General features: G+C 35.7%; 2 protein-coding genes across 2 annotated transcripts in view; both read left to right on the forward strand.

The window, feature by feature from the left end:
• The window catches only part of LOC128991800 (adenylate cyclase type 5-like), a 45,039-nt gene that overhangs the window by 6,393 nt on the left and 14,568 nt on the right, over nucleotides 1-24,078 (forward strand). The window contains exons 8-11 of the mRNA XM_054414989.1: nucleotides 889-1,048; nucleotides 2,565-2,662; nucleotides 3,252-3,345; nucleotides 4,000-4,116. Of these exons, the coding sequence (XP_054270964.1) occupies nucleotides 889-1,048; nucleotides 2,565-2,662; nucleotides 3,252-3,345; nucleotides 4,000-4,116 (469 nt within the window). The remainder of the gene's footprint in view (nucleotides 1-888; nucleotides 1,049-2,564; nucleotides 2,663-3,251; nucleotides 3,346-3,999; nucleotides 4,117-24,078) is intronic.
• LOC128991801 (uncharacterized) lies at nucleotides 21,986-23,435 on the forward strand. Its single transcript, XM_054414991.1, has one exon. It carries the CDS (start codon nucleotides 22,012-22,014, stop codon nucleotides 23,152-23,154), a length of 1,143 nt encoding a protein of 380 aa, XP_054270966.1. The 5' UTR covers nucleotides 21,986-22,011; the 3' UTR covers nucleotides 23,155-23,435.

Genomic DNA, 24,078 nt, shown 5'->3' on the forward strand with positions numbered 1-24,078 from the left:
GTTATACTCAAGCTTTGCGTTTGCAATAAGGGAGGAAACAGTTTGATAAAATTTGCTTTTTTAAATTTACAGTATTCTATAGTATTACACATCTACCATAGCCATAATGTTCTACCACTTCATCTAAACAATAGAGAAAAATAAATTATCAACAATTTGCAAAATATCACAAAATATTCATGAAATGAAAAACATAAACATAACTGTAAACAATCCTACTTTGACAGTTCTCATCGTGTATCACAGTTTTTTGTTGCTGCTTAGTTCAAATTAGCAGTTTTCATAAATGCAAAAAAAATATAGTGCTGCACCCTGTTGGTAAATCTTATAACTTTTTAATGCTTTTCTATATCATAGAACCACCTTTTTTAGTTGAAACAGCTGACTAAATTCTTTAATTCCCTTTAAATATGAATATTCATAAGGTTAACATGGGGAATTACAGAGCCACTGGGGCGGAGCCCGAAAGGATTTTTGAGATAAGAATATGCCTATATGTTAATCGGGAGTGTAAGTTATCATCATGCAAAATTTCAGCCCAATCCGTCCAGTGGTTTATGCGTGATTGAACTTCAAACAAACAAACAAACAAACAAACAAACAAACAAACACACAAACTTTCACATTTATAATATTAGTAAGATACGTAGCAGCAAAGTTTGAGACTATGACAACCAAGTACCTCATTCCGAGATATAGAATATTTCGGGCTTCTCCAATATCCCAGTTTTCCTTCAGTGGGAATATTGTAAACAGCAAGTGTCTGACGTGTAATTTTTGCTAAAACTTGCTTGAAAACTCGTTTGATAAATAAATCTAATTTCCCTTGATTGAAATTCTCGTGAAATGTTTTCTCTCTTTTGTTTGAACTTGCCTTTTTTGTGCCAGTCTACCGTTATTCAACCCGATAAAAAGACAGAGAGACATTGAGAGAGAGCTGATTGCTACTTTGTACAACTCCATTAACGCTCGTAGCTTTCGCCGACTGAAGAAGACAAATTGTAAATCAACAGGTCTGAGGTTCAAGGATAAACAGATGGAGAAAAAGGTTAGTTCTGGTTATCTTGCAATATCCTTTAAAGTGGTCACACACTACATGTTTCATAGTCATTGTCACTTGTCTATAGATTATAGATATACTGTATATGGGTCTGGTCTGGTGGTAGAACGCAGGACTTTAGTCCCGGGTTCAAATCCAACAAATCATTAATGGCAGGTGATTTTTACCATATGATAATCATGCAATGAAGCAACCCGATGTGTCCTAGGTGAAGCCTAGGTTAGCCTGAAGTAATGTGAAAAACAATCAAAGGTGTGACTATAGCGTCCTAGGACAACATAACTGTATAGATATAATTTACTCTTAAGCTATTCTAGTCCAACAATACTTTGACATTCATATAATTGTACAGATAATACGATATACATGAAAATGTTGCAGTCACCACTAAATATTTATTGTATGACAACTTCACGTGATATTTTAAGGTAACAAATAGTTGAAACTACTATTAACCGAGCAACATCCAGGAGTGATAAAATGAATTTTGAATTTTATCATTTTGTATCACACTGGTTTTTTATTTTCAACCGTTGGAGAATACAAAGGGATACTTTTTAAAATTCATTTAAGGGACTAGATTTTAAAACTCTAATATATTCAAAAAACTATTTTGTATATGCACTAGTGCCGTTAATGCCAGAAAGTTTATTTCACAATTACCTGCTAAACCCCATCTGACTCTGGCATCTAAGCGTGCATTTTACATGCACCACAACTAATTAGATTGTTGGAAACATGAGTGGTGGATTAACATTTCGCTAGAGTGATAATCGCTCAGTGTCTATCGCTCGGGGCTATATTGCCAGAAGTGTCTGTTCCTTGTGATTATTTGATCAGTGGGTGGTTTTCTTTGGTGGGAAAATGAGTGCTGTTTGTGAAATAAGCTTTAAAAGTCAGTATTTATTTACTGAGGAATTGGATGATAAAGAGATTTTAGAAATGTTGTGCGAACTCAGTGCAGAAGTGTGTTCTATGTTTTTTAAGAGACCTGAAGAGGGATATTATAAATTATTAATAGAAAATCACCTCCGTTCTAGAAAAGCGCAGTGTGCTGAAATGGCTTCAATAAATTTATCATCTCCTTTGTTATTCAAATCCCCACTTTGATTGTGACATGCCACTTAACTCACAAACTGGGTTAAAAATACAACTTCAAAAAATTAAGAACAGTCGCCACTAGCGACTGCGCGACAGACACTTGCGGCTCAGTTACAGACGCTGGGGACTGTAGCAATAGACACATCTGGCAGAATATACTAACCTGCATGAATAAATGCAAAGCAGTGGGCATCAGAGCTATCATATCTGAGCTTTAGATGCACCAGCCGCTTCTGGCAAAACAGGCCTTATCGTTAAATCAATTTGGACCAACAATCCTATGTTTGTTTATTTTCTTGTACCATATTTTCAATAAATAATCTCAAAATTCATTTTCAAAATACTTTTTGACACATTCATTTTACGATCAATGTTTTTATTCTTCAATTGTTGGTTCTTTCAGTATAACCAAGAGCCAGATCGCATGCTTCAGTCGTATTTCTTGACATCTTTGGTGGTATTCCTCTCAATTATGGTTGTCCAGCTTATTGTTATGCCAAGGTAAAATTACTATGAGATGTCAATCTATTTTAGTAAAATTAAAGTTCACATTGCTCACATATCTTACTATAACATAACAGCCACAGTTATAGTTAATCGTTGACTAAGATTTTTATTGAAATTATGCTATTCATTTAGTAAAGTGTAATATTGAAGGAAATATAAGATGCCCTTCAATTACCTATGACAGCTTAAGCTACAAACATATGATCCCTTTTTGAAATCCCTGTTATTTTAACATTGTTTGAACATTGAAATATTATTCTGGATGTATAAAAATCCTATTTTGTGACTAATAACATGCTTCTAAATGCTGAATTTCTTTTCAGTTTTAGCTGGTTTGAGTCCTTTTATGGTAACATTGGTTTTACGTTGCACTCTTTTTCACTGAGAAATTGAGAATACAAAATGATCATAAAAGTGTCCTATCAGACTTATGATTAGGTGCATTCTTGAAAGTTTTCCATAATTTAGTGGAGGATATTTTTTATGCCTATCTAGTGTTATTTTTTTTAAAGAAACTTGATATTTGGTTAAAATTATCATTAGCTGTGTTATATTGATCAATCAAGTGTGGAAAATTGCACAGAACCTTCAAGCTGCTAGTATGTTGTGGGCTCGGACTTCTCTGGTTTGTTTTTGTGTGCTGTCTTGTGATGGCTTGGAATTACACAAATAGCAAGGTAAGAAGACTATTGTATCAAACGGTAAAATTCATCCAATCCTTTAACAATATAAAAATCAGAATAACTCTCCAACAGCTTCATTTAGAACGATATATTATATTACATATTGGTAGACTCATATTTTGTTTGGTCTCCACGATGATGGAATGTTGTTTATATGAAAGAAATCAAATAACTTTGTGTATACTCAATGCTTTGAGGGAAGATTTAGAACCCCCTAAATTTTTGTGTGGTTATGCATGTGATCAAAAGCATCTTTCTTGCACCCAAGTCCAAATGCTACCACTATAGGCTAGTAGTAACACGCCCCAAAATTTGTTGTTGTAAATTGTTTAAGGTTTTGAAGTGCTAGTTTTGTGAAGTATTAGCTGACTGCTTCTGGAGTATGACAAATAGCATGTAGTTCATCATGGGCAAGAGATTTCCCTCGTGAGCTCAAGTAAAGAGGTTGAGTTGTGACCCTGACAGGAAAGTTAAAAAGGATTATATTATTTGAAAAATTATGTAATTAAGCCCAAGAACTATAATATTATGTTTTTTGACAGGAGCTCAAGTAAAATAGATAAACCTTGGATAGAAACAACATAATGTTTTTATGATACTATTATTTATCAACTTAATGAAATATACAGTACATGAATTCTTTTGTAGTGTATTCCGAGCTGTGTTGCCACGGCATCCAGTAAGATTGACCGGAGCCGCAGTGTAGCCCAGACTTTGGCACTAGTCACTGTCATCATCAGCTATATAGTCATAACAATTCCTATGGTGAGATTCCTCATTTAACACATTTAAAATATTTATCAGAAAGCATGAAAAGTTGTAATGTTTGTCCCTGAATAAAGCAAAATGTATCAGTGATCATACTACCATAGAATAATAATATAGTTGAATCATAATTTCACTTTTCATCTGCATAGATCATCATTGGATTCAAAGTCTGTAACGCTATTGGCTTAGCCACGGGCCCACCAGACTTCTCGAGCTACTAAACAACTGCAGTATTTGATACCAGAGAGTAAAAAAACTAAGAATTGGGTAGCTAGGTATGGGGTTAGAAGAACAATTTTTCTTGAGGAAACAGAATCTTCAAGAACTTTTAAAACCTGAGACCTCTTATTTTCATTCCAAATGGGTCAGCGTTCAGATAAGAAACATCGTATGTTATCAGTGATCCGGTCTCTCTAGTGAAACTAACCTACAAGGTCCAACATGTGCCGAATATCGTATATTTTCATAATTCAATTTGTTTTTCAACTTTGAGTGTTAATGTCATTTTTAAAATGTCAGCTTGCGGAATATGTGTAAAATCGCTTAAAACAAACCAACTGAAAGTGGGGTGTTATGACTGTAAACGGGATTTTCATGCGGCATGTCTCAAGATGAGTAGAAGTGAAGTTGAGTGTTTAACCTCGGAAGGATTACCATGGAGGTGTCAAAACTGTTCAGAATCTAGGATCAAAAGCTTGAGATTTGAAGCAGAAGTGGAGGATGGTAAGCTAACCTTAGATGACATTATGAAAAAAATTAGTGAAGTTTTTGAGAACCAAAAAAACACAGGAATCCAATTTTAATAAATCTTACGAGGCATTACAGGAAAAATTGGATGAAAACACCAAGATTGCTTTAGAACAGATGTTAAGCTTGAAAATAGTTTTAAAAGTAGATGAAAACAAACGATTAAATAAAAAGGAAGATATATTTTGTTTTGTTATTTCAAATTAAAAACTAACTACCATCGGTACAAAATTTCCCCTCCTTAACTTGAAATTACATAAACAAAATTATACACTCTTTCTCAAAATTAATATTTACATTTCCTTTTAAAACAACAACTCTACAAAAGAAAATAAACAAACCTTTTAAAACAAATAATAAAACTCTAACTCCGTTTGACATTTCAACTAGCGCTACCTATCAACAAATTCTACAAACACTAACTCCTAGTTCAAATAGCCTCCACACGTTTACAGCACCTTACAGAACCTTCTACTCAAAACAACAACTTCTATTTACACAATTTTTCATTTTGAACCATTTCATTTTCCTATGACAATTCAAATATTATCAATCTTATTTACAAAATTTATACCTTAAAATAAAACCTTTCTTTAAAACCCCCAATTATTTAAGCGATCTTAAACAAGCCTATTTAAATCTCTTTTGAACTCTTCACATCCGCTCACAGTTCACTGACCCCTCCCAACATCAACTCCAGACAAGACAAATAACTTTCACTTCTCCAGTTTAGTTTAGTTATGTCGTTTGCGTGTGCTGTGTTTTTCTTTAGTTTTCCCTTAATTTATTTATCCCAGTGTGTTATATTCCCTGTTTTTATGTTCCCTCGTGTGTTTCGTGTGAAGTGTTTTGTGTTCTGTGTTATTTTCCCTGTTTACAAGTGCAAAATTAATCAAAATGTTATTGTGCGTCCTTTAGTAAAAAATCCCACTCATACACTACGTTCAGACTCCATTTTAGATTCATACAGATTCATACTACCTTTTGCTGCCACAAATACTCATACATTCACCAATACATACACATTTATACACTCTCTTACTAAAAACACTTTAAAACTTTGAAAAATTCTTAAGAACCTAAAACAACTCCCACAGTACTAATTTACAAAATTTCACATTCCCTCTTAGCTTGCTAAAATCCCTTAACTAATTAATATTTCAACTAAACAAATCTAACTTCTACTTTACAGACATTTCATAAAGACCAATTTAGCTTCAGTCTTCCGTAATCTTCCATTTAATTCCATTTTTCACATTTCCTCTTCCATCAATACATTGGTTACTTTTGGTCCTCTTCACTACTTAACTCTTCTTTAAATCAATTATATGAATTTTCTTCACGTCTTCTAACTTGCTAGGATTTTGTACTAGTACTGTTGAATCACTCAGAAAATAGCGTATTACGTAAGGTCCAACGTATCTAGGTGCTAACTTCTTGCTGAATTTATTCGCTGCATTACTTAAATAATGTGTCTTGATGTACACTTCCATATTCAACTTAAATTGATGGTTTCTCCGAGGATAGCTATATCTCTCCCTTCTTTGATTTCTGGCAATGCTTCTTCTGACGTTATATATGGCTTTCTCCAAATTTTCCCTCCTTTGATCAGGAGTTAACTTCTCCGAAATAATGTCATTAACATTCCATAAGTTTGTCAGTGCATTGTTACAAGGATGGGCAAACATTAAACCAAAAGCAGTTGATTTAGTCGAACTATTTACAGCAGTATTCAAACTTGTGGCAATCAGTCCCAGATTTGAATCCCATTTATCATGTTGATTACCATAAAAACTCCGTAAAGCATTATTAGTCTCCCTCAAATATCGTTCCGACAAATTTCCGTTTGCTCTGTACGCAGCTAGCTTTCTGTGTTCCACATAGTTATTGAACATGAATTTCTTAAATTCCTTGGATGTAAAATAACTCGCATTATCAGACACAAGTATTCGGGGTACTGAGAAACTATCAAAAATTATCTTCAATTTTTCTATGATGAATTTTGTCTTGCAATCCTTCAGAGGGTACAACCATACAAAACGGGTAAATGCATCAACCACAATTAAAATGTACTGATTGAGTTTATTTGATCGGGGAAACGGTCCAGCTAGGTCAATAAACACAGTGTTTAGAGCTTGAGTTACAGGAACAGATATCAGTCGACCTTCAAACTTACGTTGTTCCGACTTAGACATCAGACAGATCTTACATTCACGGACTTTACCTTTTACGAATTCATTTAATTCAGGATGGTGAAAACTTTCATTTACTTTACTTTGAGTCCTAAAAATTCCCATATGACCACCAATTAATGAGTTGTGATAGAATGCGAATATTACACTAAACAGTTTCTTGGGCAAATAAATCTTCTTTTTAAACAATAAAACTTCATTTTTCAGGGTATAATTTTCATTATTAGTCTTATTCTTGATGCTTTCAATGATTTTCTTACACTCTTCATCGCTCTCTTGATGTACTTTAATGTCCTTAAGATCCAATGGTATTTCATTTAACACATTACAAAAATAGACTTCATTGTTGATATTGCTTAACAGATTAGTTTCGTGAATTTCCGTCTCACTCTCTTTCTCTCCACTAAACATACGTGATAACGCATCAGCTATTATATTCTCCGAACCTTTTACATGTTCAACTGTGAATGGAAGACTAAACAACCTTTCAAACCATCTAGACAATCTTCCACGGCTTTTTCGAGATTTGAGCATGAAACTAAGACCTTGACAATCAGTAACTAATTTAAAACTTCTTACTTCCAAGAATTGATGCCATTTCTCTACACACAATATTACACTATAAGCTTCCTTTTCGTAAGTGCTATAACGCATCTCAGTAGGTGTGAATTTCTTCGAATAGTAAGCAATAGGCATTAAATTCCCCTCCTCATTTCTTTGCAATAAAACACCAGCAGCTGCAAGGTCGCTTGCGTCGGTATGCAACTCGAATTCTTTAGAAAAATCGGCCATTTGTAGTATAGGCGGATTTGCTATCTTACTCTTTAAGGTTTCAAATGCATTTTGACACTCCTCGTTCCATTTAAATTTTACACCTTTCTTCTTCAGCCCAAACAGAGGTAAACATATTTCAGCATATTTAGGAATATATCTAGACCAATAACCACACATTCCTATAAACTGTCGCACTTGTCTCACAGTTTTTGGAGCAGGAAATTTCATTAATGAGTTAGTTCGCTCGGGATCTATTGTGATGCTATCTTGTTTAATAATATGTCCTAAAAAACTTATTTCCTTACAAAAGAATTTGACTTTTTGTGGATTTACCGTAAGTCCGTGTTTTGCTAATCTCTTAATCACTTCTGTAACGTGCTCAATATGGTTTCTCTTATCAGGGCTATATACTACTATATCGTCACAAAAGTTAATCATATACTGAAATTTGATGTCATTAAATATTTTGTCCAAATAATGTGATAGTACGCTACTGCCTATTTTCAATCCAAATGGAATTCTCTTCATACGGAATTTACCAAAAATTGTACTAAAAGATGTTAAATCTCTGGATTCTAAAGCTATGGGACATTGTAAAAATGCTTTGTTTAAATCTATGACTGTAAAATATCTAGCTCCTTTTAGATGCTGATACATATTCTGCATATCTCCTAGCGGGTAATCTACATTGATTAACTTCTTATTGAGTTCAGAGTAGTTAATTACAAGTCTGTCATCTTGAGTCAAAAATGCAGGGGCGCTATACGGACTAGTGGAAACTTCCGCGACATCTTGTTTTATCCAGTCATCAATTATAGCTTTCATCTTCTCTACTTTGGGTGGACTTAAAAAATAAGGGCGTATACTAACAGGTTTATCATCCGTCACTTTAAGCTCAATTTCCAAATCAAGTGCTGATCCTATCTTATCCGTAAAAACAGTAGGAAAATTCTTAATTAACTTCTCAGCTTCTTCACACATTTCAACATCTCCTACTTTAATACTACTTAAGCTTAATTCACTCAGGTTTGTACTTGGAATTAACTTAATTTCATCTTCAGGTTTAAATGTAAAATAACCCATTTGTCGATCCATATTTAGGTTTAACTTGCTTGCACACATAAAAGGGTATCCTAAAATCATGTCAAAATATTTTAACTCAACCACTAAAAATGTTTGTTTCCAGGTAAATGATTTTATCTTAATCAAAGTTTCACATTGCTTATTTATGTTCAAAGGTTCATTGTTTGCAGCAACTATGGTTCCCTGCCAAGTATTTTCACTCATAATTAATTTATTTCCCAATAATCTGTTGTATAAATCCAAACTTATAAAGTTTTGACTAGCTCCAGTGTCTAACAAAGCTCCCACACTTAATTTGTTTCCTAAATCCACAGAAATACAGGGTAAATGTGTTACAGTTTTAGCTTTTACTTTCTTTAATCCGGGTGAATTTATTTTATTAAAATCCTTAACAACTCTTCTCAGTTCAGACTTAAAATTGGGACTATGAGAACTATATACAGGTTTATTATTTCCGAATTCTTTCTTGCCGTCCGGAAAAACAGATTTGTAGTCTAGGCTACGTGTTTTTCCTGGCTTAACTAGTTTTTTGGATCTGGTCTGTAACAATTACGAGCAATATGACCTACTCTTTGACATTTGAAACAAACAGGCCTCTCATTGTTACGATTTGAGTAGTGACTTTTAGGTCGTTGAACTCCTGGGTTAGGTTTATCCATCCTAGGCTTATCATCAGTTGATAGATAAGGCTTGCTAACACTACTACTACTAACTGGAAAACCTTGATTTCTGAGGTAATCATTGTATGTTACATTATTTAAACTTATACAAAGATGATCTAAGTCTAAAAATGTTTCAGGGTTCTTCTCAAATATTAGTTTGTTGCGCAAATCAGGATGTATTCCATTCTTAATAAAACTAACAAGTTGACTCTCAGTTAAATCACACTTTAATACCTGGTGGTTTATTTTTATTTCATGCACATATATAGACAAAGGTTCAAGGTGTTTTTGAGGTCGCAAAATTAAATCTTGTTTCGGCTTTTCCCTTAAGGTGATTGGCAAAAATGTAGTGATTATATTAGCATGCAACAAATCAATTGATTTTGATTCCCTTTTGAATTCTAATATTTTATTCACTAATGGTGCTGTAGAATAAATTGGTAGAATCTCATACAAATCTTGCTCAGATAAAGAAGTTTCATTTCGGACAGTAACTAGGTTTCTCAAAAACTGCAACAATGTGATTGTTTCTAAACCATTACACACAGGAAAATTTTTTAAATAAATTTCCAATGGGTTTGACAACTTTGTAAAAAGGCTACTAGGACTTAGGCTACTATTCACAACTGTACATGAGTTTGGTTGATTATTTATGACTTGACCCGGCACATTTTGTTGAAAACAATCCATTTCTACTTTTTGAGGTGTTGATGAAGTGAAGTTTTCAGTTGGTGGAACTACAGATTTAGACTGGTTTAATTTGTCCCCAATTATTTCATGCTCAACTATAGAGTTATTCAGCTCCTCTTCAAAAGGTGTCCTGTAAATCGCCACCAGTGACATTCGCTACCAGTGACAATCGCTACCAGTCCGGCCCGTTCTTGGAAATAGGGGGGGGGGAGGGTATGTCATACTATGATCACGGCTACTTCATAGTACCGTACCAGAATTAGCTAGTTCCGATCCAAAGGAGAGTTAGCGATAAATCCAAAGGACAGTTAATTTCAAAAGTTTACGTCACAATGTATATTGATGTATTTTTGATATTGATTCTTACCCTATTTGTTTTTAGTCAGTACACGTGGTTTTGTTAACTAACACAATAGCCTGCTTATGCTATCAAAAAGATCAGAAGCTTGAGATTAACTCATTGCAATGCATCAACGGAATGAATTGGTCAATAGGCTATTAAAACTGTCTTGTGGCATTATATTCTGCAATAATAATAACTAGCGTGTTATTAAAAAAAATATATACAGTACGTAAAGATTTACCCATGAGAAGGAGCATGATTCAATGATGCAAATATTCAACAGCCAACATCCGAACCTTCTTCGAAAAAGTTAGTTTACATCATTAACAACAAAAACTTTTCGGCGTAAAAAAATTCTGAAAACATACAAATTAATTTAAAATATGTATCAATATTTTATTAAAATTTGCTAACGTTCTGACTTTGTTTTACAATATACGAATTATCAAGGCACAGGATCGTTTTTGAAACTCTTAAAACAACGCTCCTTTATATTCTGACTGCCATATTGATTTTTATAAAAGAGCTAACAATATTCATTTTTAGAAGAATACAAAGAATAAAACTATGAACATTTAAATGTACTCCGTGTTTTTCTAAGTAGTTTAGGAACTTTTCTGTACACGTCCAAAGTTGAATATCTAAACTTTATTAAAAGTGAGATTAGAGGCAGAATCCGCATGGTGCGGCGCGGCAGGAAGCCCCCTATCGTACAATACTGTATAAGTTACATTACAACCAAACTACATCAGCTAAAAATGTAATTAAAAAATCGACGTCGACCTCTGTTTCTAACAACAGTAGTATGAACTATAGTACCGTAAACACAGAACCGTTTATGAACCGTTTGTAACACAGAATGAATTATAGCACTATAGGTGTTACTTCAGTGGCCATTCCCAATAGGGTGGTTTGGTTAGTGAAGGGAGGGGAGTATGTTGGTTAAGGTATGTCGTCACGTAGCGGTGAGGGTGGTGACTCACGGCCGCATGTAGAGACTGGTAGCGATTGTCGCAAAATTTGAGTTGGTAGCGATTGTCAGTGGTGGCGATTAACAGGTATTCCTTCAAAATCCCCCATTTCCTGGTCTGAGAAGGTATGCATTGTTTTAAATTGCTCAAAACTATTTAAGATTTGCTGATTTAATTTGTCTAAGCTAACTTTCTTATCTGGATCCAGCTTACATTGTAATAGATTAGTAGTCCGGTTTTGTACATGCACTAGTTTAGCCTTGATTTTAGCTATTTTGAGTTTAGTCACATTTTCCCTACAGTGTTCAATTAGAGAATCAATTTGTTCACACTTTTCCCCAATTATAGTTATTTCCCCAGATAAAGTGTATGAACCTTTTAAATTTGTTAAATCGGTATTCTGGTTAATACAAGATCTTAAAGTTTTTCTTAAAGAGTCTACATCACTATCACTCGTTTCTTCCCCTCTTATTCTTATCTCGTACAGAAGTTCTTCTTTGTTTAGATAATTTAAATTGTATTTTGACATGTTGAAAATTTTCAGCCTCTACTTATTTGCTGTAATTCTTCTAACATAGGCATAATCCTCAATAATCATGTAGGCCTATGTATTTCTCACTTTTACCAGCTTCTAATTTTAAATGATTCATTAGCAGAGTGGCGCACTTGTATACCCCTACCTTGTAGCCAATTAGGTAGTATACTTTAATTTAGGATGAATCTAATTTAAGCTGGTAGTAGAAGTGAGATAAATTAAAAGACAAAGTAGGCCAAAGATACATTTATTTTACGGATGTCAAATTTCTCAAAATACACTTTCCAAATGAAATTAAATATCCAGTTGTTACTTCCAAAAATTATACTAAATAATAAAATAGTGGAAAGATCTTACTTTAAACAGAGACACTGGTTTAATGGTCAGAACAGGCACTAGCAGATACCATGCAAACTAGAAGTGGTGCAAAAGCTACTGGGCCAATCATAAGAAGGTGAACAAGAAGTGGTAGTACCAAGAAGTGGTTGATTTCTGTCTGAAAACATCACACAAACCCAATAAAAACTATTCTCTATAAATTCTAATAATTAAAAGTGGATTTAAGATCCTTACAACTCCTTGTGAAAATGTGCTTCTCCTAGAACAAAACTCAACAGGTCTGTATAAACTTTACTTGTTTTCTTTTCTTGTGAAATGCATTAAAATTGATTTGAAAACTATTCATTCCTTTTCATCTTTTTCCAAAAGTGATTTCTACAAAGCTATATACAATAAATCAGCTAAAATCTTATTACTAAACAATATTAAAACTACTTACAATTTTCTACAGCAACCACAACTTAGATGACCATATTTCCAGTGAACTTAAAACTGACAAAGTTGAACCTGGTTATCACTAACCACTACCAACCCTACAAACTAAATCTTTTAAACTGCCGGACACTCTTTCTTAATCTTAATCTAGCCAATGATTAAATAATATTGATTTTGTTTTGTTATTTCAAATTAAAAACTAACTACCATCGGTACAAGAGTTGTTAAAAAAACGCGTGGATGATATGGAACAATATTCGCGTGCCAACACTGTTGAAGTCCACGGTATTCCATACCAAAAGAACGAGGATGTTGTCACAATCGTAAAAGATATTGGGAGAGCTCTAGATTTTACTATTGCAGACACTATGATAGACGCTTGCCACCGGCTGGGTAACGCCTCGGGACCAAACAACAGACCACCGGGAATCATAGTTAAATTTGTTAGAAGTTTTGACAATACTCTGTAAACGTCGTGTCAAGAGTAACTTGTCTACAAGGCATCTCAACCTACCCATGGACCAGCCCATCTACGTGAATGAGGCGCTGACACCTGCCAGACGGAGGCTGTTCGCGGCGGCGCGGGAGGCGAAAAGGGACAAGCACTACAAGTACCTCTAACTGAGGGGAGGGAAGATCTTCATGCGCAAAGAAGAGGCTGCGGTCCACGTGACGTGCCAGGCTGACTTGAACAATTTGTAAGGTATAATGTATTTTTTATCTGTAATTTGTATATTGTTTTTCCCTTCTCAAGTCAATGAGTCAATGTTACAAAAATTTTGTAAAAAAATGTAAATAATGATCGTCTTGTAAATAAATTACGTCTGAACAGATAATTACAATTATTCATCAAAATATAAGGAGTTTAAGAAAGAATTTTGATTTGTTTTTAGCAGATTTAACTGTGAATAATATAATATTGACAGAAATTTGGATATATTCAAATGAAGCTCAGTATTATGAAATCCCAAATTACAAGCTATTTGTTAATTGTAATGATACTTTTAGGTCTGGGGGAGTAGCTATATATATAAGTAACCTATTATCGAATGTAGAATCTATAGATTTAGACTGTAAATCTGCTGACGTCAAGTTTATATCGTTTGATATTTTAGAAAATAAGTTTCATATAATTGCAATTTATAGGCAAAGCAACCCAATCAACAAGCAATTGCTACCCAAGGGTAGCAATTTATAGGCATTTATCTTCCAACCAGTAGACATTTTTGTTAGTGAATTCCAGAATATATTTGAACAAAATTATGCTTATTTTAGGAAAATAAAAAATTTATTTTGGATTGGGGACTTAAATATTCCTCTAAAATTAAATTAAATGAGCCCATGTCTGTTATCAATAGATAAGTACATTTCCTTAATGGCTGTAAACGGCTTGGAATGTTTGGTTAATGAGGCAACCAGAATAACAGTTAACACTGAAAGCTGCATTGACCATTGTTATGTAAGAGTGGCATGTGGTTGGTGCTTCGGTTGTACATGCAGGACACACCGACCACTCCATGTGTAGAGTGACAATGCGCGTGGTTGGTGAGGGGAGGGGTGGAGGCACAGTGACTGCCTCCTCTCCTCCCCCTACCCACTACCGCACTGACTTCGCTCTTTTGAAAAAGCTACTTTCTGAGGAAACTTGGGCAAGCGTTTACAATGAAATTAATGCTTCTGAGGCTTTTAATGTATTCTTAAATGTTTTCAAAAACTATGAGTATCGATGCAAAATATTAGTTCAGAGTAATAGACAAAATATAAGAAAGTTAAAGCCCTGGATCAATGATACAATGTGCTTACGGATTAAAATGAGAAATAAACTCTTTTCTAAGGTGAAAAAACATCCAAATAATAAGAACTTAGAAAATTATTACAAAACATTTAGAAATAAACTACAAAAAGACTTAAAATATTTTAAAGATAATTATTACAAAAACAAGTTTGAAAGCTGTCAAGAAAATTCTAAGAAAACATGGAAAGTTCTAAATGAAATTACTCGTCAAACCAAAGCTTCTGACCCGGAAATTCATTTGGAAATAAATGGTGTTTTAGTAAATAATGACCCTCAAATTGTGTCAAATGAATTCAATGATTATTTTTTAAGTGTGGTTGAAAAACTTGAACTAGACGTATCTCAACAATTTCATTCAATGGACTTAAAGGATTATTTCCCCATTAGTAGTTAATTCGTTTTTTATGGATGAAGTCAATGCACAAGATATTTTACATGTCATCAATAGTTTAAAAAGTAATAAGAGTGTAGGAATAGACGGTGTAAGTACTAATGTAATAAAAGAAACTTCAGAGCAAATATTAAATGTATTATTGTATCTAGTAAATTTTAGTTTTCAAAGTGGGATTTTCCCTACTGATCTAAAAAGAGCTGTTGTTATACCAATTTTTAAAAGCAATGAAAAATCACATTGCAACAACTATCGACCTATTTCATTGTTATCTTCCTTCTCTAAAATATATGAGAAGTTAATGACACTAAAACTTGTTAAATATCTTAATTCAATTGAGTTTTTTAACCAAAACCAATACGGTTTCCAAACAAATTTAAGTACAGAACATGCTCTATTGAATTTTATAAACTTTGTAAATCATAACGTAAATGAAGGAAAACATGTCAGTGGTTTATTCCTTGATATAAAAAAAGCTTTCGACACAGTGGATCACAGTATTTTGTTAAATAAATTATACCTTTGTGGGATAAGGGGAGTGACTCATAACTGGTTTAAAAGTTATTTGTTGGATAGACAGCAGTGTGTAAGAGTAAATTCAGTTTATAGTGATATAGGGGTGATTAAGAATGGGGTTCCCCAGGGATCGGTTTTAGGGGCAATCCTGTTCATTATATATATAAATTACCTATGTGAAGCAAGATTTCATAGTAAATTGACATCGTTTGCTGATGACACTGCTTTGTGCTATTCAGAAAGCACGTTACAGTCAATACATTCAGCCATGAGCAGTGCCACAAAGCACTCCAGTGGTGGTTTACTACAAATCACATGCTTTTAAGTACTGAAAAAACAAAATACCTTATTTTCAGTCTCAGAAAAGATTTTAAATTTAATGATTCGATTGTATACCATAGTGCTGATTGCATTAAACAAAACACTTTGTGTGTAAAGAAATGTGCTGTAGTTGGACAAACAAGTTCCATTAAATATTTAGGATTGCACTTGGATAGCGAATTAAGCTGGAAAATACACATTACAAAACTAAAAAATAAAATCAATGGTAGCTCTTTAAGATGTTTTTACTTTTAAAAGATATGGCCAGTACACATGTATTGCGGACTTTGTACTTTAGCTTAGTACAAAGTAGAATAGAATATGGAATAATTTTTTGGGGTAGTGCCTATGACACTTATCTCAGTCCAATTATAGTTCAGCAAAAACATTTATTAAGATTAATCTGCTGCAAAGGCAAATTTGAATCAACATTTGTCCTATTTTCTGAACAAAAAATATTGCCTCTTAAATATTTATTCGTTTTTAAAGTATTGAAAATGTTTTTTAGCAAAAGTGGAAATAATAAACCGATAGTAAGTGAATACAGAAATAAACTTAGAAATGCTCAACTCTTTACATTACCCAAACCGAACATTACAATGTTTACAAAAACATACAGTTTCATAGCACCAAAGATTTTTAATTTATTACCCAATCTATATAAATAAAATTAGAGTTTTGTCTGTACATTGCTTAGAATAATGAACTTTTTGGTTATTTTTACATTTCATAGGTCAGAGAAACCGAATCAAACCTTATCTCAATTTCTGTCTGTCTGTCTGTCTGTCTGTCTGTCTGTCTATCTGTCATTCTCTTGGTAACGCTAAAATACGCACTTTATTACAACTACTCCTCAATAACTATAGCACTGTCCCGCCTGAAACTTATTTTCCAAATACTATACATATATGAGATGGTTTTAGACGTATTTCATCGAATATGAGACAGTTAGATATTTAACAGTAAACCCTTGAAAATCAAGTTTTTGTCGATTTTTGACGTGGAATTTCTGGAAGAATGTTGCTTTGTTTACAACTAATCATATGCACATGGTTTTAATTGAAATACAATCTTAATTTTGACATTGGCATACAGCTGTGATTAGAAAACGTTAGCCTATTTGAACTCAAGGTTAACCATAGCCTTATCGATTCACACAACTTAAAAACCATACGAAATGTATACTATATTATATAACTGAACACCAGTTCTGCTAATTATAACAATGGGTTTTGTACATTTCATCCATTACCGTACAAATAATTAAAATAATAATACATTAATTGGTTAGAAGTAAATTTAATTCAAATTACAGATTCAATACAAAGTATTCAATATAAAAGTTAAACATTTTAGATAACAAAATTACGATCAGCTGATTGTTATTCTTTAATATCTGTGCGCTACTAACCAGCAAACAAACTTGACCAGTTTATTATTGTTCATTACTCTTTACACCAAAATAAAAGTTATAATAGTTAATAATGTCCTAAATTATTTCACGTTTATAAATAAAAGAAAATCTACTCTTCTTTTAATTTATTTTTTTTTGAGGTAATGTTTTTAAAAAAGTTCATATTCCCATATGAATTTGCATCAATCAGATGTTTCATACTGTACAGTAGAGATATTCGTTGACATAGTGTCAAACACAAATTAAATTTGTTTACAACTAAACATATGGACAATATTTTTGTTGCTTTAGTTGAGAGGTTACAAGTTAATCTTTAATACATTATTTGTTGAAATATTTTCTATTGTTTCTAAATAAATATGTCCTGAAGAGTATGCCTCGCAAGAGAAAAAGCAATTTGGGTAGAAAAACAAATAATGCCAAGAGACAAAAATTGTGTGTATCCACGGAATCAGTTGATTATGATGATTCGGACTCTGATGATGGTGTACATAGCAATAATGAGTCGACAATTTTAAGTTCCGTTGTGGTTGAAGATTATGCACGACCTTCAACCAGTCGAGAGCGTGTCGCCCTATTTAGGTCTCAGCAGAATGAAAAAGAACGTGAAAGCAGGCGAGACACTGAACGTTTAAGATTTAGCCAAAGAATACAAAATGAGACGGAAGAGGAGCGAGAAGCTCGACGGAACAGGGACCGAATACGGCACGTCCAGAGAAAAGAAAATGAGACAGAAGAGGAGCGAGATGCACGTCGGTGCAGCAACCGAATACAGCAAGTTCAGAAGAGGGGAAACGAGACAGAGGTTGAGCGAGAAGCACGTCGGAACAGTGACCGAATACTACACGTTCGGGGGAGGGAAAACGAAACAGAGGAGGAGCAAGAAGCACGTCGGGAGAGTGACCGAATACTACATGTTCAGAGGAGGGAAAACGAGACAGATGAGAAGCGAGAAGCACGTCGGAACAGTGACCGAATAATACACGTAAGGAAGAGGGAAAATGAAACAGAGGAGGAGCAAGAAGCACGTCGGGAGAGTGACCGAAAACTACATGTTCAGAGGAGGGAAAACGAGACAGATGAGGAGCGAGAAGCACGTCGGAACAGTGACCGAATACGACACGTACGGAAGAGGGAAAACGAAACAGAGGAGGAGCAAGAAGCACGTCGGAACAATGACCGAATATTACACGTCCAGAGAAGGGAAAACGAAACAGAGGAGGAGCAAGAAGCACGTCGGGAGAGTGACCGAATACTACATGTTCAAAGGAGGGAAAACGAGACAGTGGAGGAGGGAGGAGCACGTCGAAACAGTGACCGAATCCTACACGTTCGCAGGAGGGAAAATGAAACAAGAGAAGAGAGAGAAAGTAGGCAAGAACGAGATAGAGTTCGGCAAAACCAACGTAGGAATAATGAAACTCCTGAAGAGCGGGAAGCTAGACATATAATCGACAATGATAGGTACCGTCGCACTGTTGAAGAGCAAACTCTACTTTTGCATGACGAGGCGACCCGAGTGGAGGAACTTCGAGCAAGCCAGGACATTGCTGACAGAAATGCCCGTGTTGCCGCTGATTCTGAAAGACATAGGGTGAACAGAGTCGTTGAGAGCGACGCAGAAAGACAAACTAGGATCGCGCGGGAAAGAACTCGGCATGTCGAAAGAAATTTAACAGAATGGCGAGACACACACAACAGTGGATTCCAATATGATCCTTTTACACGTTACAGTGAAGCTGCCAATATTGGAGATTTTGATAAAGTTTGTAGGTTTTGTCACGCTTTGAGTTGGTCAAAGGAACCACGTGGAATATGTTGTGCTTCTGGTAAAGTGTCCATACCGTCTATTTTGGAAGCACCTGAGCCGCTACGTACATGGATATCGGACGAATCACCTCAATCGCGAAATTTTCTTAGACATATCAGGGCCTACAATAGTGCGTTCCAAATGACTTCTTTTGGAGGTAATGAAATCCGTGAAGGACCATATATGCCTACATTTAAGGTTCAAGGACAAGTGTACCATTTGATCGGCTCTCTTTTGCCACCCCCTGGACTTCCGCCGTCTTACCTTCAGATTTACTTTGTTGGGGATGACCAAGTCCAGCTTCAAAGAAGGCAAAGTTTATTTCAAGACCTTGATCATGACATGTTGGCCGCTTTGCAAAACATGCTTCAGAATAATAACGCCTACTTGCTCAGCTTCAAAACTACTTTAGAAACATTTCCTGTAGATTCACCTGATTTCAAAATTGTTATTAGAGCCGACAGACGCCCTGCAGGGGACCACCCAGGTAGATACAATGAACCAACAGTCAATGAGGTTGCTATTTTGATGATTGGGGATCCAAGTGACCATCGAGACATCATTTTAAATTCAAGAGAACAGGGTTTGAAACGAATATATGAAACCCACCGATCTTATGATGCCCTACAATATCCCCTTATGTTTTGTAGAGGCGAAGATGGATATAGTTTCAATTTATATCATGTAAACCCGGTTACTAAACAACCAACCACAAAGAAAACTAGCTCACGAGAGTTTTACGCCTATCGCATTATGGTTAGAGAAGGTGAAGCAAATCACATTCATAAATTCAAACAGCTTTTGAACCAGTACTTGGTGGACATGTACGCTAAAGTTGAGAGTGAAAGGCTGCTGTATCTTCGTACGCACCAAAAGGAACTGAGAGCAGAGAATTACATACACCTTCAAGACGCTTTAAGACGAGACGACAACGTAGAAGAAATGGGGCAAAAGATAATTTTACCTGCCACCTTCACTGGAGGTCCTAGATATATGCATTCTCGCACACAGGACGCCTTTTGCTATGTTCGGAAGTTTGGTCGTCCAGAACTTTTCATAACAATGACAACAAATCCAAAATGGATAGAAATCACGAGTGTAATTGGAGAAAGGCAGTCTGCTCACGACCGGTATGATGTGGTATCACGAGTTTTTCATTTGAAGCTTAACTGTATGATTGCTGTTCTTATGAAAGGCCAGATTTATGGCTCAGTTCGCTGCTACATGTACTCTGTTGAATGGCAGAAACGTGGTCTTCCACACGCTCATATCCTGATTTGGCTTGAAGAATCCATTCCTCCAAATAGAATAGATCAAGTCATTTCTGCAGAGCTTCCAAATCCTGAAACTGATCCTGAACTTGCAGATATAGTCAAGACTCACATGCTGCACGGACCATGCGGAGCTTTTAATGTGCGACAGCGCAAGCTTCCCTGTATGAAGGATGGTCACTGTAGCAAAAGATACCCTAGACCATTTGTCAATGAAACGGCAACAGGAGACAATGGATACCCAACATACAGAAGGCGCTCCCCAGATGATGGAGGCCATCATGTCCTAATCAGAGTAGGTAACGATGAAATCCCTATGGACAACCGATGGGTAGTACCTTACTCGCCTGTATTGTCCCGAACATTTCTAACACATGTTAACGTTGAGTACTGTAGCAGTGTAAAATCTATAAAGTACATCTGCAAGTACATAAACAAGGGCAGTGACCAGGCCACATTTGCAGTAAGTAATGACACAGACGAAATTAAAATGTACCAAAGTGGTCGGTATATATGCACATCTGAGGCGGTATGGAGAATTTTATCATTTCCTATACATGAGAGGTTTCCCGCTGTGTTGCATTTAGAGGTCCACCTTCCAAATGAGCAAAGAGTATATTTCCAGCCAGGCAATGTTCGGGAAAGAATGGACCAAAGTACAACTCTTTTGGCCTTCTTCAATCTCTGCCAGACGGACGCCTTTTCAAGAACCCTCCTCTACAACGAGTTGCCCTATTATTACACATACTCTAAACAAAGAGGTTGGTCCAGGAGGCGGAGAGGACAACCAGTACCAGGACATCCTGACGTGAGACAAGATCCGTGCATCGGTAGGGTGTACACTGTCCATCCAAGCTGCAGTGAGCGTTACCATCTCCGACTCCTCCTATACACTGTTCGAGGTCCAACATCTTTTGAGGATCTCAAGACTGTTGATGGTGTGCTCCATCCAAATTTCCAATCCGCATGCCGTGCCCTTGGTTTACTAGAGGATGATGCGTGCTGGGAGGGCACTCTTGCAGAAGCTGCTGTTTCTGACAGTCCCACCAAGTTGAGGGATCTCTTCAGTGTCTTATTAGTATTTTGCAATGTGAGCAACCCTCTTGAGCTCTGGATCAGATTCAGAGATTCCCTCTCAGAGGACTTTTTGAGATCTGCACATCAAGTCGACATTAACACCACCTTTGAAAACAATCCTATCATATATGACCAGTGCCTAGCAAGCATTCAAGAGACAATCACTCGCATGGGAGGACTTGGGCTCGAAAGCTACAACTTACCAGTACCAGCCATAGATGTCAATCAGTTAAACCATGATTATATCAGAGAGACAAGTTACGACCATCCCGAACTCATTAGGTTTATTGAACAGTGTACGCCAACTCTCAACGAGGAGCAGCGCCAAGTGTATGAGCAAGTTTTGACGAGCATAAATGGACAAAGAAACAAGATGTTTTTTCTTGATGCTCCTGGAGGTACTGGAAAGACCTACCTCATAAAGCTGATTCTCGCAAAGGTTAGATCAAACAGTAAGATTGCTCTTGCGGTGGCCTCTTCTGGCATTGCAGCAACCCTTCTGCCAGGTGGAAGAACTGCCCATTCCATGTTCAAAATCCCAATAAATGTAGAGCATATGGACATCCCGATTTGTTCTATATCGAAGAGCGCTCCCATGGCACGAGTTCTACAAGCAGCCTCCTTAATAGTCTGGGACGAGTGTACGATGTCCAATAAACTGACAATCGAGGCCCTCGACAGAACACTCAAAGATATGAGGAACAGTAATAAGATCATGGGTGGAGTGACGGTATTGTTCTCTGGTGACTTCCGCCAAACTCTGCCAGTTGTAGTGAGAGGCACAAGGGCGGATGAAATTAACGCCTCTATGAAAAGATCTACCCTATGGCCAATAATGAACAAACTGGCGTTAACAAAGAACATGCGGGCCAATATTGGAAATGAGGTGGAAGAATTCTCCAATGTTCTGTTAAAGTTGGGAGATGGAAAGCTGGGTAACGTTGATGGAACTATCGATATACCACCTTCTCTTGGTGTTATTGTTCAAACCCAAGATGAACTCATCGAGAAAGTCTATCCAGGAATTGAAGACCTCCCAAACAAGAGCAGTGCCTGGTTATGCAATAGGGCTATTCTCACTCCAAAAAATGAAGTTTCAACAAAGATAAATAAGAAAGTGATGTCCCTATTCCTAAGCGAGGACAAGACATATTTGTCGGTGAACACAGTTCTAAGAAATGATGACGCAGTGCACTACCCGGCAGAGTTTCTTGACTCGGTGACAGCACCTGGACTACCCGCCCACGAACTTAATCTTAAAATTGGTATTCCCGTTATGCTTCTAAGAAATTTAAACCCTCCTAAATTATGCAATGGGACTCGGCTTCGAATTCGAAGTCTCCAGCGAAATGTCATAGAAGCCGAAATTCTAACAGGCTGTGGTGCGGGAGAAGTGGTGTTTGTCCCCCGGATCCCCCTCATCCCAAGCAACTATCCCTTTGAGTTTAAGCGCCTGCAATTTCCCTTAAATCCATGTTTTTCCATGACGATCAACAAATCGCAAGGTCAGACACTGTCAACAGCAGGGATTGAACTAGGTGACGCGCAATGTTTTTCACACGGACAGCTGTACGTGGCGTGCAGCCGAGTGCGATCGCCAACCAACCTTTACATACATGCCCCAGGCGGTCGAACCACTAATATAGTATATGAAGAGGCATTAAGTTAGGCAACCTTTTAATTTTTTGTGTTTTTTGTTTTTCTTCACTATTTAATATTTATTTTCAATGTATGTCATTTGTTGTTTTTGAAATTTTGATATTGTAATTTCGCTGTGACAAATGTTAAGCGCTTCAACTCTGCTATCTTTGCCAACTTTGTTATTTAAAACTTTCGAATATTTTTTAAGATTTAAGTTTTTTAATGTATTTTTATGTACTAAATTATGTTAAAATAAATTAATCATTGTTATTACAAAAAGTTTGTAACCTTATTCTTGAATAAACCCGTACGAAGAACGGGTACTCACAGCTAGTGACTTAAAAAATTCAAAGAACATATCTATTTTTACCAAAAAATTGAAGAAATGGTTATTTAGTTTGCAGGAAATTAGTTTTTTGTTTCATATTGAAAAATAATTCAAAATAAGCTACATAGATATACAACTTTTGATTTTTAGCAAATTTAATTTAAGCAATCATTATAAGGGCGCACTATGGATAGCTTTACCACACAGGGACTAAGCATTGCATGCTATGAGCTGTGATGGCACCTGTGGTACCATGAGCCGCCTGGTGGTAGAGTGCGGTGCGCGGTTTGAAAGTTCCAAACCATAGTTAGTACTAATGAAATTTGTTATTAGTTTTAAGAAGGCACAAACTTGACCAAGAGACCGTTTTTGTTTAAGATTATAAAATGTTATCAGTTCGCTTTATTTCTGTTATCTGCATTTGAAGGAACCTCCAAACAGGCTTTGCCTTGGAGGCCCTAGATTTTCTCCAGTAAAGTTATTAATCTTATTTGTTTTGATTAAAATAATAACAACAAAACCAAGTAGTGTATTTTATATTACTTTTTAGTTATGTTTTACATATTCAGTTTGACATTGTAAAGTGATGGACTTTATTTTTTTTGATAAAATGGAACTACCATA

This window comes from Macrosteles quadrilineatus, unplaced genomic scaffold (assembly GCF_028750875.1).
Source record: "Macrosteles quadrilineatus isolate MER2022 unplaced genomic scaffold, UCM_ALF_1.0 Scaffold_4__1_contigs__length_99947679, whole genome shotgun sequence".
Classification (NCBI taxonomy): Eukaryota; Metazoa; Arthropoda; class Insecta; order Hemiptera; family Cicadellidae; genus Macrosteles; species Macrosteles quadrilineatus.

Coding starts and splice junctions, on each gene's coding strand:
- LOC128991801 (XM_054414991.1), top strand. CDS start 22,012: ATGTTCAAAATCCCAATAAATGTAGAGCATATGGACATCCCGATTTGT.